General features: G+C 36.3%; 1 protein-coding gene across 4 annotated transcripts in view; it reads right to left on the minus strand.

Moving 5' to 3' along the window:
* Positions 1-19,479, minus strand: part of LOC128986632 (ras GTPase-activating protein-binding protein 1-like) — a 60,023-nt gene extending 40,544 nt beyond the window's left edge. For all 4 annotated transcript variants that reach the window (XM_054407097.1, XM_054407096.1, XM_054407094.1 and 1 more), the window contains exons 1-5: positions 19,248-19,479; positions 11,648-11,813; positions 5,005-5,188; positions 4,614-4,730; positions 3,447-3,548 (exon numbers count right to left, since the gene is read on the minus strand). In XM_054407097.1, coding sequence (XP_054263072.1) covers positions 3,447-3,548; positions 4,614-4,730; positions 5,005-5,188; positions 11,648-11,745 — 501 coding nt within the window. In that variant the 5' untranslated portion in view covers positions 11,746-11,813; positions 19,248-19,479. The remainder of the gene's footprint in view (positions 1-3,446; positions 3,549-4,613; positions 4,731-5,004; positions 5,189-11,647; positions 11,814-19,247) is intronic.
* Between the last annotated feature and the right edge of the window lie 2,640 nt (positions 19,480-22,119).

A 22,119-nucleotide genomic window follows, 5' to 3' on the forward strand; every position in this document is an offset into this window, starting at 1 on the left:
GATGTTTGTATATATATATTTGGCAGTGATAAACTCAGACACCGCTAAACCGATTTCCACGAAACTTGGTACATACGTGTAGAATTTCATGGAATAGGTTCATACACCATCAATTTCGTGATCCGTCCAATCGGCTCCCCCCCAGTGGCTCTGGAGTAAAGAAACTTATTCTAGTGTGGTATTTTTTTTATATTTTTTTTTTTAGTTTTTCATGCCTGAATGAAAAATTATTACAATTTTATTCTATTATTATTTTATTTTATTATTTTAAAACTAAAAGAAGTTTTATACATTTTTTTAGATATTAAAAATTCAAACCCAGTTAGTTAATCTATAAAAATAAAGTTATAGTTTTGTATGTACATTGCTCAGAATTATACATATTTTGGGTTATTTTTATGTTTTATACATTGAAGAAGATGAAACATGTCTTATCTCAATTTATGTCCGTCTGTCACGGCCCAGAAGGCAATTTACGCGGCCTACTCTAAAGAAAACTAGAATACCGATTATGATTCTAATGGTTTAATTGTATTCACAGGATGTATTATATATACAGATCTGTTAAGAGAACACGTCATATATGAAACTACGAACAGCTGTTTTGATAAAGATTCCTTTTTCTAGCTGTCACTGATATGTTTACATAAATGTTGTTTACTGTGTAGGCCCTAACCATTTCCGATCACGTTTGTAAGCAAATCCAAAACCAAGTAAGATATCCAAGCAAATCCAAAAACCGTGTGGCTTTGGCTTACATAACGGGTTTGATTTATCACGGGTACTAATATGTAACTGTAAATTAAATTATATAACTAGCCATCATCCAGGTCGGGAACCGGAGATTCTGTGAGTATCAAGTTGTACTTGAATTTTGATTATCGGGAAAAGACCGTGAATCAGTGTTGTACAGGACTGGAAAACTTATCTTTCTATATAAATAAAATTAGAGTATTATAAGTCACCTCAATTAAAGGAATTTTTTATTGCCAGAATATCTATATATAGCGTTCGTAACCTCTGCTTAACGAATTGTCAGTCTTTCTCTTGATATAACGACCTCCTCTCCCTCCCTTTGGAAACATCACAGCTCCTTTGATGAAAATGAAATGGAACAACAATCGTCTGCTCCGTTTTACACTTCTGTCTGCTGTGCGCTATGTTACAACAGATCTCAGATACAACAGCTCGGGAATGATGACGATATAATGCTTAGTAAACTGTGATTAGTAACCATGGTACCTTTAGTAAGGCTGTGATTGGGCAATGAGTAGGCCTAAATATGGCGACTTGTTGAATTTGTGTATGAATTGAAGAGAAACCGAATAAAGAACAGAAGAACAAAGAAAAAGAATAACAAGATTGTTCTTGTTACATTCTTTTTAAGAGTGTTTTTATTATCTCTAAAATATACTTTTACACTTTTTTAGCGAATTTCCCTATAGGGAAGTAGCTATTACCACGTGGCACGGTAAGACCTAGACCCGGGACCGATTTACTTTTTCATTTTGATGTCCCCAGAGGCCAAAAACACCATTCGTTCAAATTTTTATATATGTATATATATATATAGACTAATATATATATATATATATACGTCCGTGAACGCGATAACTTAAATAATTTTTGTCCGATTTTGATGAAATTTGGTTTAAAGGTGTAAAGCGGGATAAACTTGAATGAGTTCGCAAACGAGCATGATCGGACCATGGGAACGGGGCTTTACGGAGGGTTTTATGGGGTTAAAAATTGGTTTTTCTCACTTTTGACCCTCAAAACACAAAATTTCCCAATTTCTCTTTAGACCTTTTTAAAGAGCTTAAAAAAACAATTAATTTAGTATGTAAAAGTATTTTTGTTCGGTTAAAAGTAACGGAGAAAATTAAAAAATCATAAATTTAAAATTCCCATGTTATTCTTATGGAGAATATTGTAAAATGTTGTAGTTTTCTTGTTTATGGATATATTTTGTATTTTGATCAAATTTATTTATTTTGTACTAAGCTATCAATATTTTACAAAAAAACACACTTTATTAGTTTCCTTGTAGCAGCAAACCTAGGTACTCGTTAAACCTAATGTTATTAAAATATATTTAATTGAAAATCAATTAAGACAAATGGAAATTCGCTTAGTCGGCAGGTTTGCTGCGGCTGGGGTATTATTACTTATCTGTCAATACCCTATGCTGTGATACAGCACCTACCGGTAGCCTATCCGTCTATCATGAGCAGTAGCTTATAACACTTTCTATAGGTTCCTTTAATATTTACGTCAGCAATGAAGTGTTTGGCTAGTTATTAGTTGAATTTGAGTTGGCTATTATTTTAAGTGTTGCCGTTTTTACAACTGAACCAAGATAAACCAATGATTTGAAATGTACAATATGTTATTGCACAATAATAATGATTGTGCAATATTGAATTTTGTTTATAAAAACGCAAATCGTGACATTTATGGCTGTTTATAGTGTTTTAATGGGTTTGTCATCTATTTTTATACAATATTGGATTAACCGTATTTTTCATTACCCCATTACCCCCCGCCCCCTCCTATTAACTCAGGTAATTGAGTATCTACACAACAGTGTAAAGTATTGTAGCCTATGCTACTTGATTGTATTTTAACGAGCTTTATGTCAACAAAGTGTCCTGTGCTAAGTCGCGGTGTAGCTGGACGTGTCTGTACCACGCGTTATCTTTTATCTATCACAACAGTTGAGCCATTCCGTGCCCTCCCTCTTAGATCTTACGTCTGGCTAATCTTGAATAATAACTTCCCACACGAATCCTAAACTATCCAAATCCTATTTTAACTAATTGAATTCAATAACATAACTTACTTACCTACTTACTTACTGCCATGGCTCTTGGTACCCAAGGTGGTACTTTGCCTCGTCAAAACACTGCCTCCAGATTTTTCTATCCGTTGCCTTCTATCCTAACATAACTATTGTCATTAATTAATCGACTTTCTATCTGGCGACTTCGTAATATATTTTGATTGTCGTCACGTTGAACGCAATTTACTTTAGCCACCCCCCCCCCCCCCAATTTGAATTTTTGCAACCGCCGCCCCCAAGAAGTTCAATGACTCAGTCTGCGTCACAGCCCCCCCTTGTGGGCACCCCTGATGTAATGTTGAAGAAGGTGATGGATTATTGGGTGTTCTGGGCCATCAGAAGCCGTACCAACTGAAGTTCACTGTATTATGTTACCAGTACTGAACTTGTACATGTACACTACTAAAATCATGTGATGTATGTACAGTTAGTAATAGCCCAACAGAAAGCCTCTGATTAGAGGAGTGAAACCTTTCAACAACCAGTCTGCTCCCTACAACGTTACCACACTCCACCAAATTTCTGTACTGTACCACTAAAATGTAGTATGTACTTGTGTGCTACCTGTTAATACTAATGATCACTACAGTAGGCCAGTACTCACCACTTGAGGGTGCTCTGACTGTGGAGGGTGTTCAGGTTCCTCATCCTCAGGCTCATAATGGTGGGACTCCTGATCCGGGTCATCATCACCAAACACCAAATCCTGCAAACGTCCAGTTTGCTATAGTAAACTTGAAATCTAACTTATTAATCCCAACTTACTATACTATGCTTGCAAATCAAAATCCTAAATTATTTTGAGTGAACATTGAAATAAAATTTATGTCACAGGCTAGTTAAATCCTATCTTACAAACACTGTGTGGTATATAATAATTAGCTTTAATACTTTCCCTGCCAAGTAACTCACTTACGACATATAGCTTGTCTGATTAAAATAAATTATAAATAATGCAATATTTTAAGTTATTAGTCACAAACCTTTTCAAAGTGCAAATTAATGTTATGATTATAGAGTAAAATATATGACGTAGGCTAAACACAAAAGATGATGATGCAAAAAAAATGAGCTAAAACAATTTTCACTCATTGTAGCAAATTTCCCAAGCTACTACCATAGTACCCATTTAATTTGGCCAAAAACACCAACCGTTCAAATTCATATATATATACATATGTGTGTCCGTTAGCACGATAACTCAAGCAAAAATGATCCGATTTTGATGAAATTTGGTATAAACGTGTAAACCTACATTTATTTGAATGAGTTCGCGAACCAGCATGATTAGACCATAGGAACAGGATTTTATGGGGTAAAAATTGGGTTTTCTCATTTTTGACCCTAAAAACATAAAATTTTACAATTTCTTTTACCCCATAAAACCCACCGTAAAACCCCGTTCCCATGGCCTCATCATGCTGGTTCGCGAACTTATTCAAGTTTATCCCGCCTTACACATTCAAACCAAATTTCATCAAAATCGGACAAAAATTACTCAAGTTATCGTGTTTACGGACACACATATATACATATATGAAAATTTGAACGAATTGTGTTTTTGGCCTCTGGTGACATCAGAATGAAAAAGTAAATCAGCACCGGGCATAGGTCTTACCATGAGACTTACGGTAATAGCTACTTCCCTATAGGGAAATTCGCTAAAAGACAACATTTTCTGAAGTTACACAAGTCTATGACTTAGGAAAAATAATAAATAACTATTTAAATAATAATTTTCCTTAATTTAACAGAATACTAGTCTCATTACTTGATAGCGGAAAATATCGTTGTGAACGTAATACTGTTTGGGTGACTGGGCTCCCAAAACAAAGGTTTGGGTGAAACGCCTCATCGGTTGTCCTCCGTTGCTCAGCTCTCCAGTAACCTGTAAAAAGTAACTAAATAGTCATATAATTTTCTTACTTGATGATGATGCCCTTTATTGATCGAAAGGCCTACCACCAACGACTATGAATGCTGAACTACATATCCAATATGATATGGACCAGTGGTTTCTACTAGTTTTTATACTCAAAGAGAGCGTGGTTTAAGAAGTCTCTCATATAGTGTGCTGCTTTTAGTTTTAATTTAACTATGATAGTTTGTATACGGTATTTATTAGCCTAAGTTGTTGTAATATGACAGTGAGCAAAGCTTACCTGAACCACCACACCGTTGCCCAGAGTAGCCTGGGAGTCAACCTGTGTGATCTTTGCATGACAATCACGGAAGTTGAGTTGTTGGATGCATTGGTGGATCTGCTTCTGTCCCACAGCTGGCTTGCCTTCACGATTGAACACATCCAAGCCCCCATGTACAAATGAAGAGTTGTTGTTGTAGAACCTGTCAAAAACCAAACATTTCTGCACTAGAGTAGTGGTAGCTTGAACACTCTTAACAATTAAAAATATAAACGAGAATGTAAAAGTTTTTTTTTTATAAAATGTTTTATAGTACCTATAGGATGAATAAATACATTTGCCAAATTTGATCAAGATATCCATACTTTGATATGAATTGTGTATTGTGAATTGTACAAATTGTGGATAATTATAGGGATGCACTGTGGATGCGATGCTACCTGGTGTGGATTAACGTCCGCACTAGTGAGTACTACGACTATCCACAGTACTATCCTAATAATTAGACCAATTCGTTAATTACGAGGAAAAAATGTGGTTCGGATTCCACAATAAACTGTAGGTCCCTTAGTTGCCATTAGCTGTATGGGCTATTAATTAACAGCTGTGTCTAAGGAACATGTCGGCCTAAGTCATTAACAAGACTACAAGATCGCGCCACTCATCCTTCACTCATATTTGGTTTAAAATACGCACATAGTGGCGTCCCCATCTTAAATAATTGATTGATGAGTAGTGTTTGCACACAATGATTTCAAAAACGGCTCCTATGATTTTCCTCAAAATTGTTAAAATTGTCTGAGTTTTAGGCTAAAAACGATATCCATACTAGGCTCTGTTCTGGGAAAATTTCTTTTCCGTTAAAAAATAAAATGAAATTTTAATATTTTTAACATTTAGTCTTATGGACTGTCAATAGCTATGGCAGTTTTACTAAAATTTAAGCAAATAAAATGTAACATATGCTTGTAACAAATCATCTACAGTATAGAAGCAAATTACAAAATACATTACAAAGGAAAAGATCATTCCTATGAATGTTATTGAGTATTGATTATATATAATACATTTGGGGTGTATGATGTATTACTAACCAAAGGGATAATTACGACTGATCAAAAACATTAAGTCTTTTACCGCAAAACAGTATACACTAATATTGAACTAAAAGTCTAGAGGGAGGAATGCCATGGACGTTTTGTAGATTTCGAGGGTGCGCTGCCGGAATTTATGCTTTGTTTCACGATCCCATAATTAGTTAAGTTGCGATGTTCCGCGATCCCAGTGACTAACGCAATAACTTTCTTATAATAACTTTTTATTAGTGATGGTCGGATCCGGATATCGGAACACCGTATCCGCCGGATCCGAGCTAAAACTGGCACCGGATCGGATCCAAAAAACTCCGGATCTTGGGCTGGATCCGGTTTTGATGGATCCGATTTTTTGAAATTTTTTCCCGATTTTTTCCTAACACAAAGCTGTCTGTATCACTGCACAACCCCGATTTTTTTACCAACACAAAGCAGTCTGTATCACTGTACAACCCCGATTTGTTTACTAACATAAATCTGTCTGTATCACTGTACAACCCCGATTTTTTTACTAACAAAAAGCTGTCTGTATCACTGTACAACCACGATTTTTTTAATAGCATAAAGCTGCCTGTATCACTGTACAACCCCGATTTGTTTACCAACATTAAGCTGTCTGTATCCATGTAAGAGACCGATTTCCCCCCGATTTGTTTACTAACACAAAGCTGTCTGTATCCATGTACAAGACCGTTTTTCCCCCGAGTGTTTGTCTCTTGATGCAAATAACTTATATGGCAAGGCCATGACTCAGTGTTTGTCTTTTGATGCAAATAACTTATATGGCTAGGCCATGTCTCGATGTTTGTATCTATATGCAAATAACTTGTATGGCTAGGCCATGTCGTGATGTTTGTATCTATATGCAAATAACTTATATGGCTAGGCCATGTCGCGATGTTTGTCTCTAGATGCAAATAACTTATATGGCTAGGCCATGTCTCGATGTTTGTCTCTAGATGCAAATAACTTATATGGCTATTCCATGTCTCAATGTTTGTCTCTAGATGCAAATAACATATATGGCTAGACCATGTCTCGATGTTTGTCTCTAGATGCAAATAACTTATATGGCTAGGCCATGTCTCGATGTTTGTATCTATATGCAAATAACTTATATGGCTAGGCCATGTCACGATGTTCGTCTCTAGATGAAAATAACTTATATGGCTAGGCCATGTCTCGATGTTTGTCTCTAGATGCAAATAACTTATATGGCTATTCCATGTCTCGATGTTTGTCTCTAGATGCAAATAACTTATATGGCTAGGCCATTCCTCGATGTTTGTCTCTAGATGCAAATAACTTATATGCTAGGCCATGTCTCGATGTTTGTCTCTAGATGCAAATAACTTATATGGCTAGGCCATGTCTCGATGTTTGTCTCTAGATGCAAATAACTTATATGGCTAGGCCATGTCTCGATGGTTGTCTCTAGATGCAAATAACTTATATGGCTAGGCCATGTCTCGATGTTTGTCTCTAGATGCAAATAACTTGTATGGCAAGGCCATGTCTCGATGTTTGTATCTATATGCAAATAACTTGTATGGCTAGGCCATGTCGTGATGTTTGTATCTATATGCAAATAACTTATATGGCTAGGCCATGTCGCGATGTTTGTCTCTAGATGCAAATAACTTATATGGCTAGGCCATGTCTCGATGTTTGTCTCTAGATGCAAATAACTTATATGGCTATTCCATGTCTCGATGTTTGTCTCTAGATGCAAATAACTTATATGGCTAGACCATGTCTCGATGTTTGTCTCTAGATGCAAATAACTTATATGGCTATTCTATGTCTCGATGACTGTCTCTAGATGCAAATAACTTATATGGCTAGGCCATGTCTCGATGTTTGTATCTATATGCAAATAACTTATATGGCTAGGCCATGTCACGATGTTCGTCTCTAGATGAAAATAACTTATATGGCTAGGCCATGTCTCGATGTTTGTCTCTAGATGCAAATAACTTATATGGCTATTCCATGTCTCGATGTTTGTCTCTAGATGCAAATAACTTATATGGCTAGGCCATTCCTTGATGTTTGTCTCTAGATGCAAATAACTTATATGCTAGGCCATGTCTCGATGTTTGTCTCTAGATGCAAATAACTTGTATGGCAAGGCCATGTCTCGATGTTTGTCTCTAGATGCAAATAACTTGTATGGCAAGGCCATGTCTTGATGTTTGTCTCTAGATGCAAATAACTTATATGGCTAGGCCATGTCACGATGTTTGTCTCTAGATGAAAATAACTTATATGGCTAGGCCATGTCTCGATGTTTGTCTCTAGATGCAAATAACTTATATGGCTATTCCATGTCTCGATGTTTGTCTCTAGATGCAAATAACTTATATGGCTAGGCCATTCCTTGATGTTTGTCTCTAGATGCAAATAACTTATATGCTAGGCCATGTCTCGATGTTTGTCTCTAGATGCAAATAACTTATATGGCTAGGCCATGTCTCGATGTTTGTCTCTAGATGCAAATAACTTGTATGGCAAGGCCATGTCTCGATGTTTGTCTCTAGATGCAAATAACTTGTATGGCAAGGCCATGTCTCGATGTTTGTCTCTAGATGCAAATAACTTATATGGCTAGGCAATGTCTCGATGCTTGTCTCTAGATGCAAATAACTTATATGGCTCGATGTTTGTCTCTAGATGCAAATAACTCATATGGCACGGCCATGACTCAGTGTTTGTCTCTTGATGCAAATAACTTATATGGCAAGGCCATGTCTCAGTGTTTGTCTCTTGATGCAAATAACTTATATGGCAAGGCCATGACTCAGTGTTTGACTTTTGATGCAAATAAGTTATATGGCATGGCAAGGCCATGACTCAGTGCTTGTCTTTTGATGCAAATAACTTATATGGCAAGGCTCAGTGTTTGTCTCTTGATCTAAATAACTTATATGGCAAAGCCATTTCTCAATTGAATTTGAAACAGTATGATTTAAATTGGAATTCTGTTAATTACGTTTTTTTACCCGCCCTTATGACAGTGTGTATCTGTCATAACCGAATTTTTTAAGATCCGGATCCGGTACCGACATTTTCTTGGATCCGCCCATCACTACTTTTTATATTGAAGTTTATTGTAGAAATTTTCAATATAGATTGCCACATGAAAAAGTTTGTTAGGTAAATTAAGAATGAGTGAATGTCTATCGAAAACGAATTGTCTTTACAACTTAATTAATCGCACAACTGATTTATGAAAATTGGACATTTCCATAGTTTAAAGATAAAAATATGAGAAAACAGTTTTTGAACAACTTTATAACCCCATAACTGGTGTTGCTGGTTCATGAACAAGTTTGAACAGCTCTACGCATTCATACCAAATTTCACCAAAATCAGACCAAAATTACAAGTCTTATCATGTGGTTAGTCTCATCTATTTATAAACCCCAATGCATGTTTTGTTTGTCCTTTATGCATTACCAAACCGGCCATCTAATCGTGATGAAACTTTGGGAAGTTCCCATTCCTGTTCTTGAACTCCCACGGACTGCTCAAAGAGTTTTTCATGTTTACCTTATGTGAAATCATATTTAAAAAGAATTTATGCATTTTGACAGTTTTTTCAAATAATAAACGAAGAAGTTGGGTTCTATGATCTACAATAGCATTAAAAAGTTACAAGCTTTAATAACAGAGTGTAGCACAAATTTTCTTTGTTCTCCCCGTTGCAAAGAATGGGTACAGCAGCTAGACCAAATAAAACCTGTGACTTAATTAAAAACGTTGAAAATTTCTTATTCTATACATTCAGTGTTAGTTCTACCTGTTACCACCACTGGCCAATATAAAGTAAAATAGTGATCGTTATCATTAAAAAATTAATACAGGGTGAAATTAAAGCAAACCTGCTACTCCCAATTCCCAATAGATTTTGATCAAGAAAGAGATAAAATCACAACAGCTAATCAGATGTCATGTTTAAATGTTTGTTCTTGTCAAAACAAACTTTTCTAGATCTATTTTTATAACATCAAGACGAAATGTTTTTAAATATATCAGAGAACATTATGTCACAAAATAAAGTTTGTATGTTACTTAATCCTACTTTAAGATAGCCTATCTAACAATGTTCAATAAAGTTATGAAAATAATGTAAACTGTACTATTGGCAAATTTGGTTTAACACTTTAACTGCTTAAAACAACGTGCAGGCACTCCCCAGTGGCAGGCGAAGCCCACAACTGAAATATTTGAGAATCAGGAAATGCAATTGGCATTCAAATATTTCAGTCTGACAAAACACAAAAGGGCAGTGGTGATTGTACTGCGTTATCCCGAGAGTGTTCACTGAAACCCCTAAAGGTAACAGCACTGCCTGGATCCGTAGCCAGTGTCTTTGTAATGTGAGTCCAAGAGAGAAAATCCCCGAAACCGAGACAAATGCGCCAACCTAAACCAAAATAAAGCATGCATTCTAAGCTACAGGCTGGCAACGATTATAACGTTCTCCGTCTGAGGCTAAGGCCACACTGACTCAATATATTTCAGTTGGTTTGGTGCCGACTTTTATCGGCGAGCGTCACATTTAAGCGCAGTCAACCTGTTAAGGGCATAACTATAAGTGTAAGGAGATAGAACGAGAATATAATTTTGGTAAAATCCTTATATATAATACGTGAAGGCGATTTCTACAAAACACTACTCCTCCGTTAATAATGGACGGATTTTTACAAACGATGTGTCAAAATTAAGTATTTGTTGTGATTACACCCCCTTTCACCAATTCCTGTAATAAAAGTCCTCGGGCTTTGCCCCACAGGCCATCAAAATCCCAATGTATTTCTTATGAAAAAATGATTTTGTTTACTTAAACAGACGAATAATTTGTATTAATTACAGCTGTTCTTAGTAAACACATGATACACACAAGAGCGTTCGTTTTCAGTTTCGATAACTGGAATGGAGTGATATTGAATACATTATCTTTGAGTTTACTCTTTTAAGTCATCGGGAATAATTATGACTGTTATTCGTTTTGAAATAACACCTGTACTTGCAATTGCTCGAATCCGAGCAACAGGTGCACTAGTAGGCCTACATTATGATTTTGTGTCAGAGAGAGCAGTTCGAAGCTCTTTGTAGAAAAGGCAGTTAATTAGAAAGAACAGTGAACTTTTAGTTCACCCTTCAGTAGTTCCATATGTCTCATTGGCTTAAACGTGATTAGGCTCTAAGAATGGATTTAATCCTTAATAACTGTTACTATACGGAACAATAAGGTGAAAGGTCATGTTAGCCCGTAGTGAAGTCACAACTTTAGCCGGTTCAAAATAAAACTCGAAAGTATATCGGGCAAAGCCGACGGATAACAGCTAGTATTGATATAAATATAAGTTTAAACAAATTTTTGGTACAAATTAAGAAGGTCCTGGGTCAATGTCTTTCTGTGCCGACTACGGTAAAAGCTCTTCTCTCTAAGCAAATTTGATAAATAATATTCAAAAATCAAAATCCCGTTTTAATAATCAAAACCGTGGGAAATGTGATGCAGTTTGTTAAAAGAAATACTTTTAACGTACGAGGCCTACCTGTGCACATGGGTGGGTGCCTTATTCAGCAAGGTATAGTATTGACGCACAAACTCTCTTCCCACGCACTGGGGACTAGGAGAAACCTCCATGACCATTGCAGCTCTGGCTCCTGAATATCAAATTCTTCTTCTTAATACCTAGTGGTTCATTAAGAGATGAGACCCTGCAATATATTTGTTTATTACAAATCAACATTTACTTAGGTAGTATTTAATTGTAGACTGCACCATACCTGTTAAATAATGTAATAAAAAACGGGGAAGGAACATATGTCCTTGCCTCATCCGTGTCAAAACAATTCAAGTTTGAAAAAAATTTATTTTATTTAGCCTATATGGATATAAGTTGATTACATTCCAAATATGTGGTTGCTAACCAATGCTTAACTTTATTATTACTAATCCCTACACACTTAAAAAAAAAATCATCACACTCTTGTGTACATATAATATAGGCTAAAATAATGGTTAATGATAAGCTTTGACACATGCAGTTTTGCGACATTTGTCGACAGATGACACGCTGCAACACCAACATAATAAAACTTTGCTGGTACAGTAGACTCCCTCTCATCCGGACATCGGTTTAACCGGAATACAGTCGACGAAAATGACATCTCTTATCCAGACATATATTATCGGCACATTGGTTTAACCGGACTAGATCGGCAGGAAGTGGGCGGTACTGTAACGACTGTTCTCGTGGGAAAGATTTGAGACCAGTGATCACATGTCTAAATGCAATGCTCTCCTAAATTTAAGTTGAATATCACCGTAAACGGCCCATTCTAATGAGTTTTTGGGGACGTCGGCTTAACCGGAAAAACCGTTATCCGGATTGGCCTCGGTCCCGAGGAGTCCGGATAAGAGGGAGTCTACTGTAAGTAGTTTAGGAAAAAAATCCCTTGACACTTTTCAAAATCATCACTCTCCTTTGTAAAGATAATATAGGCGACGCATGCTGCGCCACTATTTTAAAACTTTGCTTTTAACTTAACCTATATCATCAATTTGCCAAACTTAGCTCAGTTTGAAAACGTATAACCTAGGCCTATATCTACAAATTGTACATAGCTAAACATAGAGCCTGAGCTTAGCCTCCTCTTAGAGAAGGCCACAACATATACCTAAGATAGTTGAGTAACTAAGCCACGTAGGCTAGGTCTAGATGAACTAAGGGATAAACGTTTGCCGGGTTGATCCTTGTTGGTGAGTACCAAAAAGGAAACTTAGGTAGGCTATAAAAAATGGTTGTAAACCCAAGTTTGGTTGTACTCGAATTAATTGCACTATTTTATTGACACTGATAGGCTAGGCTGCCCTATAAGTTAATCGGGAGTTTATTTAATATCTAGTACTAAACTTATAGCCATCTTAAGGCATACATCTAAAATCACCGAGAAGTAATATAAACACTCATCCTATGTAGGCCTAAAGCTACCCATATTTTATTTGGGTTAGGATTAGTACTTTTTGAGAGTGTCATTATGTACTGAACACACCTAGATATAGGGTATTAGTGATTCATGAAATTATCAATTTATAAAAAGCAACCTAACCGAGTTAACTAATGATGTACCCAGTTATTAATATAAAAATAAGGCTTAGGCCTATGGATATTAGTTTTAAAACGGAGCAGAATAAGGCACTAATAATCTAGATTAGGCATTGATTAGTGTTTATAAACTCAACATGGATAAACAACCAAGTCAAGCTACTAACCCAGTTGTTCAGGCTAGGCTAACCCATAACTGGAGCAAAGTCGAGTCTCTTTCTCTCTGTCTCAAGTTGACAAAATTGTAGGTCTTAAAACGTAAACAAAATGACAAGAATGGCAGAATGTTTTCCTATAAGGCCCATGTAAAATTTTCAAAAGTTTGAACTGTACTCATATTATGGTGAAAATAGATTTTTCCTAGTTACACTAATGGTCTAGAACTTATTTTTGACACAGAACTTAGTTATTCCATAAATATAAAAGTTTTTGTGTTTGCCGATTCCCAGATTGAAGTAACAAGTATTTAAACTTTACTCGTATTATATATATGGTAAACCTTTGCCAATGTTTAATACCTCCACCGCAGCAAACCTGCCGACTAAGCGAATTTCCATTTGTCTGAATAGATTTTCAATTAAATCTATTTAAATAACATGAGTTATTCAACATAGGTTTGCTACTACAAGGACTAATAGTGTATTTTTTTTAAATATTAATAGCTTAGAATTAAATAAATAAATTTGCCAAGTTTTATCAGAATATATATATAAACAAGCAAACTAAAACATTTTACAATATTCTCCATAAGAATAACATGGGAATTTTAAGTTTACAATTTGTATTCTCCGTTACCAATAACCGTACAAAAACACTATGATAGCCTATACTAAATTATTTGGTTTTTAAGGTTTTTAAAAAGGTCTAGAGAGAAATCGGCAAATTTTGTGTTTTGAGGGTAAAAAGTGAGAAAAACAATTTTTTACCCGGTCCCGTAAAACCCCGTTCCCATGGCCCAATCATGCTAGTTTGCAAACTCATTCAAGTTTATCCCGTCTTACACCTTTAAACCAAATTTCATCAAAATCGGAAAAAAATTACCCAAGTTATCGCGTTCACGGACGTATATACATACATACATATGTAAAAATTTGAACGAATGGTGTTTTTGACCTCTGGGGACACCAAAATGAAAAACTAAATCGGTCCCGGGCCTATGTCTTACCGTGCCACCTACGGTAATAGCTACTTCCCTATAGGGAAACATGAAGGAGAGTGAGCGCAGCGAACGACAGGATCCTCTTCACCCAGGACCTGATTGAGCAATGTTTAGAGCTCATCTTGTTTAAAAATAAATGTAATTTTATTAGTTAAGACTTGGCCAATGCAAAATGTTTGTTAATATTTTTGACAAAATCTCAAGTGGGGGTTGAAGACGAAATTAGTTAGACATAGGCCTAGTGGACAATAACGACCAAGACAATCATGAGGGGTCGGATTTTATTGATATTGATTTAAGCCCTAACGTTAGAAAGTAACGATGATGATGATCTAGTAGCAAGGTAAGATGAAAGGACTTATATGAAGAGATAGGGCAGGGAGATTTTGATGATCTACAGGTAACAGTAAGTGAACAATTAGTAAATGCATGTGATGATGAAGGTGATATATTACCAGGGCAAGAAGAAAGTAGGCTACTATGAAGAGATAGGGCAGGGGGATTTTGATGATCGGCAGGTAACAGTAAGTGAACAATTAGGATATGTATACAACGATTATGAGGAAGAAGCAATGAATGTAGTAGAAGAGGAGGGGATTGGTGACAATAGTAGGCCTAGGCTCTCTGCTCCTAGGGGAAGAGGAAGGTGTAGGGGCAGGGCAAACCGAGGTGCTGGTATGCCTAGGGGTATCATCAAAAGAAACCTAGGTGGAAGTAGGAGTGTGACAACAGTGAAAGATATATTTTATATAAACATTTCTGGAATAAACCCTATTTCTAGTTGTAGACTCAGAAACAACCCTACGGCACTAAAATGCCTAAATGAGTTTCTAGGTGAGGAGTACAGTGTATGATAGCACTAGAAACAAATGATTATGATACCAAAATACTATCAGAACCAAATCGAAAGAAAAAAAACATTTGAGGAAGCATGGAAACCTGATAACACTCATGAAATAAAGAGCATACAGTAGAGAGTCAAAAATCCGAAACAATTGGAATCGTAGGTAGTTCAGATTACCGATCTGTTCGGATTTTCAAACATAACCTAGAAATGCCTAATAGACACATAATTAGGCATAGAGTATTAAAAATGCAGTTCTAGGATACAGTGAATGAAATAAAAATAATGATTTTTGTACTTAGGTATTTTGGTTAACTGTAGGCCTAATTCGTTTCTTGAAAAAAATATGTAGAGCTTATACATTGGAAACAAACAAAACTCAGACCGGCTCAGCGCGTTCACTCATTTCCCTGTCAGGCACCGACTGTTTGGCCCGTGTAATTGTAAAACATATGTTTTCTCTGTGCTAATTCAATATTTTTAAACCCTCAGGAGCAGTTCAGATTTTTGAGGTTTCAGATTTTTGACGTTTAGATTTTTGAATCTCTACTGTATTTGGCTTTGTATATGCTCATGGGACAGGTAAAGAAACCAAGTATAGCCTACAGATGTAGCCTATTGGTCAAAGAGGAGAATTATAGAAGAATCATAAGATTTTACTAGATTTCTTGATTCCTCCATTTTACAGTAAATTTATAGACGATGGATATATATGCTCAAGAAATTACAGCCTGTTATCTCGTACCTCAAAACCAAGTTTATGCACATCCATAGCCTGGAGAATAGAGATGAATGTCGGAATTGATGAAAGCTTGGTCAAGCTAAGAGCTAGGCTATCGTACATACAATTCAACCATAAAAAGCAAACCACATTTGGCATAAAAATGTACAAGCTCTGTAAATTGTCCAGTGTTTATTACAGCGGTTTAAGATTAATACTGGAACAGACAAAACACCCGACATGCCAGCAAGCTCTGCAGTTGTCCTTCAGTTGGCAGATCCACTGGATCATGGACTGATATAACTCACCTGATTTTGATAGAGCATAAAGCTCACATTGTTGGTACAGCAAATCAAACTAGAATAAATATAAATATGCCAGAAGAGTTTTAAAAGCCTATGCTTGAGCTCAGAGAATCAATGTGCATGAGAAAAGACGGCATCCTCGCTATGCAGTGAAGGATAAAAAGGTGCAGATCCTCTCTACTATCCACGAAGGGATAGAAATGACTGTAGAAAATGAGGTAACTAGAAGGGGTCAAACCCAGTAGTTATAAAGCCCAAATGTGTGCTCGACTAAGTTACAACAATGGCATGCTTGGGGTTGATGTCCAGGATCGGAGAATGGCGTCCAATCCCCATAAAGAGACGGATGATCGAGGCACATAAAAAGCTTGTTTTTCTACTTGGTCTATTTGGCTGTTTTTAATAGCTTCTGTTTCTGGCTTAAAATCCACAATGCAGATATGCACTACCGAGACTACCAGTTGAACATCATCGACGAAATATTAGCTCATGTTTTTCTTCGTGAGAAAACCAGCACAGGAAGACCGTTGCTAGACAATCCAATAAGGTTGCAGTTTAGACAATGGACCCACTTTCTTATACAAAACCCAAAAACTGCCAAAAACCATTTCCTTCTAGAAATTGTAAAGTAAAACATGACAAATTATTGAAAGTAAGGTGGCTCTGAAAGAAATGCTGATGTGGCTGTACACTTAGAAAACCTTTGAGGCCGATCACACTACATCTGACTATTAGGCCATAAGGGAAGAAGTGTAGGAGTGTGTAAATATAGTTGTGGTTTTATAAAATTTATAGTACTAGTATTTTTCATATAGGCCTAGTTATCTTGGTTTTACTCAAATTTTTTATTTAGGCTATTTATTTTTAATTTTTTTACTTACATTTGGTAACATTAAAAAAATCCATCCAAACCTTTATAAATATTATATTTTTATAAAGGCAATTTTATTAAATTTCTAGAAAAAAAGGTTTAACTTATCAAAATATTTGCACAAAAAAATTAGGCCCATAGCCATTTTATTTCATTTTCTCGAGTATAACTTACGAATTAAAAAATGCTGGCAGCGAAAGAGTTAACACTATTGTAGCTAGTTTAATGCACTTTCATATAAATGTGTACCTATAAACTGCAAAGTCCTCACTGATGACTCACTGACTGACTCACTCACTCACTCATCACTTAATTCTCCTACTTCCCATCTACCTAGAAGACTGAAATTTGGTACACTGATTCTTTAGGCATTGAATAGGAAAACTATGTAGTTTTTATTCTGATCTGACTTTCGGGCTCCCAACCAGTAGCTCTGGAGTTTCCTATGTTAACCTAAAGTACTTATTTAATAGACTTATTTAATGGAAAAGACCTATAACTTTATTGATGAATTACTGAGTAATGAAGACATTATGTAGGCCTACCAATCTATTTAAACCAAAATGAAGACCACGGCTGAAATGCTACAAGTGGGATACCTTCAAGTATGCAAGTAAGTAAGTACTTTTTAAAGTCAAACTGGGCATAGCTCACGGGTAACAGCTAGTATAATATATTTCGAGGTAGGGCCTACTTTTTATGATACATTTTAGGCCTATAATTTATTTCCTAAAACTCTGTATTTTACCCGAAATTGCTCAACTCAGTAGTAGCCATGCAGAAATATTCATAGCTACTTATTCTAATGGGTTAAATTGGCTGAGACTAAGTTTAATCCTGTACTTATACAGTAAGCTTAATTTATTGGTTTATTAAGTTAAGCCTAAAATTAACATTTTGGCAATTTAATTAACTTATGTTCTTTGAGACAGTGACACACTCAAGAGGTGGACGGTCTTATAGGCTATTCAGCTGAATGAGCTATAGCAGATTTATCCTACCATTGATAAGTTATGTATACGGTAAATAAATAGTCTATGAATGCACAATGATTGTTGTTAGGAGCGATGATCTCTGAATCTTATTTTACTTTCTCTTGCCAAAACAATTTATTCAAAGCCCCATAATCAAGGACAGCTGGGTTCACTTTCGAACCATCAAAAGCTCTCAGGGGAACAGGGGACTCTCAAGCACTACAATTACTTAGGCCAGCCGGGTACACTTCCATATCTGTTGGCACAAACAACCGAATATCGATCGATATACTTAGGCTATCGATTATTCGATATATCGTTTTGTTAGTTAAGTTAGGTAAGGTTAACCTGCTATAACCTAACTACTTACTTAACCAAACTATATATTGAATTAAACAATTGAATAGGCCTAATCAATATTAAGTTTAGGCTAATCATTCGGTTGTGCCAAAAGATATGGAAGTGTAGGCCTACCCGGCCAGCCAATGGCTAAGATAAAGGCCAATGCCTAAGTTGACTTAAGTTAAATACTCAACTCAAAATAACAAAACTGATAAGGCTTTAAAGTACCAATTTATATCAGTACGGTAGGTAAGTTAAGTAATTCGCCATTAATGTATTAGAGGTCTAAGTACAGTAGCCTAGGTTGATTCAAAAATAGAATAGGCCTAACCAAGATTACTTATATATAGGTTACCCTGGCTAGGACTGAAGCCTAAAACCCTACAATTATCTAATAGATAACTCGAGGCTGCTCTTGCTAGTCCGTGTTGAAAATAAAAACGAAGATGTGGAAAAACAATTTGAAACCAGTAAAACATCTAAAACAATTAAAATAAGGTTACCAAAAAGAGTCAGATTTTCATTCAACAAAATTCACTTACTGACAAAAAATCTACTTCCACGAGAGACAAGTCATTTGACATAAACCCGGCTAGAGTATAGGAAGAGAGGCAGGAATTAAAATGTACTGTAACTTATAGCTATTTTAGATTCATGAAAATTAAAACCTCACATTCATTTAAGAACAATAACACAGTGTGTAAAAGACTATGCCGTAATCCTAAGCTTGAGATAGTAGTCTAGCTAAATTGTAAACAACGTTAATTCCGCAAAGGCGAAAGCCGATTCTTTCTTTCACAACAAAAACCCACACCTTTTTAACTTACCTTGTTACAGCAACAGTGTTTACAGTACAGTTGTATGTAGGTTATTATTAATTAACTGATGAAAAATCGGCTTTATTTAAATAGGAAACAGCAATATCGGAGAACTTCCAACGATGAATATCACTGCAGAAGTTTAAGTTAGGTGACAGCGATTTCAGACAGTCAGACAGGAACACGAACTAGGCGGTTGCAGCTCAGCAGCAGCAGCACATGCAACGATGCAAGAACAGATGTGAAATATTAAAATTTGCGCACAGTTTTGCGCAGGAAGAAACGGAAACTCTTGACTATATGCTACGGGTTGGAGACTTTTGGTCCGTGGTCCGTGTGATTAGTCATGTGAACCTTTTCCGTGAGCAACCAAAGTTGTTAAACAGTACGAGGAAAATAAAAAAAAATAATATTAGTGGCGAAGCGTCGATCACGTAGTGTTAACTACTAATATATAATTTATTAAATACCTTTACTGCTGGTGCACAGCTACCAAAGGTAGTGGTGGCTGGTGTTGGAGTGATTATTCTTGTAGTCTGTCTAGACTGTAGGCTCAGGCTACCGGTAACGACTCACAAGGCACATGCACACCTTCATCAGTCATCTTAGTCTATCATTGTTATTGTTACCACCACAGTCTATATCGTTGGCATTTATTTATGTTTTTATTGCTCGCAATGCAGTCCACTTTTTGTTACCATTATTACTATACTCAAACTGTGCGAATAGCCTCTGCCTTTTTACTTTCTCCCCCTATACCATAGTAGCCTATATGGAGAAAGTATTGTTTTCGTCAAAATTTTCGAGTTTGGGTTTTGATTGGATATATCCGTTTTGGGTCCCCCTAGACCCAATAAAGTGGTTTTCGAAGTGATGTCTGTGTGTGTGTGTGTGTCTGGATGTGTACAGGAGCTACAACAGACCACACCTGTAGTCCGATTTTGATTAAATTTGGCGTGTAGGTTCTATTCCATGGTATCTCCAGGTGTTTTTTCATTTTTTTGAAATTTTTATTTGGGCATTTTCCCATAAAATAATGGAAAACTCTGATTTTCTCAAAAATGGCCCGGACGATTTTGATAAACCTTTAGTATGTTGTATCCCTTTAAATTCTCAACAAAATGGTATGACTCCCATTTATGAAATTCAGATATATGGTAACTTTCTACCGTGGAACCCACCAGGGGCCCATTTAACAATAAAGTACAAACTAATATTATTAGTAAATCAGCTGATCGCCCAATGCAAATCTAATGGAAATTACAAGTTACAAGTTGTAAGTTGTAACTTGTAGTTTATTATGAAATGGGGCCCAGTTTGTGCAGTTTTGATCTATAAATCAATAATTCGGCCGTTAACAACATATGCATCACCTATCTGGGTATTAGCTATATTTCAAAAAATAAATTGTTCAAAATTCAAGTAATCCAAAATAAAATTCTTTTCCTACAGTTACCTAACCATGTACATGTTCTCTCACTGATTTGAGAAAGCAAAGTGGCCAATTCGCTCATCAGTGAGTGTCTCACTCTAATTACTTTGTCTCACTCCAGATTTGCAACGTGAAGGCACGAAATAGTGAGCGCGTAACATGCAGGCAACGTCGTATACGCGCGAAATACGTTGGCAGCACTGGCTGTAAATCAGCTGGTCAGCTGTTGTACTGTTGTATTTGTCACTTCACGTTAATTGTTATATTAAAAGTTCACTTCTGTGTAAAAATAGGTTATGTTTCTTCACCAATTTATTTGTTTTATGGTAACTGTAGGAAAAGTATAATGTGCAACTCGAGTTCAAAGTACAATTGCCTCACTCGAGAAACCATTCCTCTTCTCTCGAGTGAGTCAATTGCTCACATTTCTCACTAGTTGCACAAATAACTATTTCATAGCAGTGAATGCTCCTTGGTTCGTTAGAAATGAAGAGCTTAATTGGAATAGAGTCTGCCTCGACCTTTATTGTAAAATCCACCTTAAAAAAAAATTCACATTTTCTAAACAATGTTCCTGGAGCAATTGGCATTCAATCTTGGCGAAACCACAAAAAATAGATTGTGCCGAAGAGGCTTCCCCAAGACTTCTTGTTGGACGAAGCCCAAAAAAATTGAACCTTCATACAAATTTACTACGTGCGAATAGCCACTGCCAATTTACTATGTTACAGGATGCCTCAAGTTTGAGTGAACCTGCTGTTATTAAATTTATGTTATTTATTTCTATTTTGTTAAAACTTCTGTGAATAATGTAATAGTACCTGAGTACCGAGCTTTGCTCGGGGAAAATCATTAGTTTACTCTGAAAGCAGTTTAGTATTGCAGATACATTAATTAATCCATTCCCAAACATCACACTGCTTGTCTTTACTACTTCCTTCACCTCTCCCTACGTCGTGAACCTGTTTGCCCTCCTTCCCTAGATCATTTCAGAATTGCAGATACATAATTACCACAGACAGTTCCCACACTGCACTACTAGCCTTTACTACTTCCTTCGTCGCGGACCTGTTTCCCTCCCTTCCCACAGCATTTTAGGATTCCAGATACCCTAATCTAATTGTCATTAACAGTTCCCACACTCCGGACTGCTTGCCTTTACTATTTCCTTCACCACTTAACTACGTCGCAGACCTGTTTCCCTCCCTCCCCATAGCATCTTAGGATTGTAGATACCTTAATCTAATCGTCATTAACAGTTCCCTCACTCCAGCCAGCTCACCTTGACTACTTCCTTCACCCCTTCCTACGTCGCGGACCTGTTTTCCTCCCTTCCCATAGCATATGAGGAACAGATAACTTAATCTAATCGTCATAAACAGTTCCCACACTCCGGACTACTCGCCTTTACTACTTCCTACGTCGCGGGCCTGTTTCCCTCCCTTCTCA

This window comes from Macrosteles quadrilineatus, unplaced genomic scaffold, assembly GCF_028750875.1.
Source record: "Macrosteles quadrilineatus isolate MER2022 unplaced genomic scaffold, UCM_ALF_1.0 Scaffold_2__2_contigs__length_208266976, whole genome shotgun sequence".
NCBI lineage: Eukaryota > Metazoa > Arthropoda > Insecta > Hemiptera > Cicadellidae > Macrosteles > Macrosteles quadrilineatus.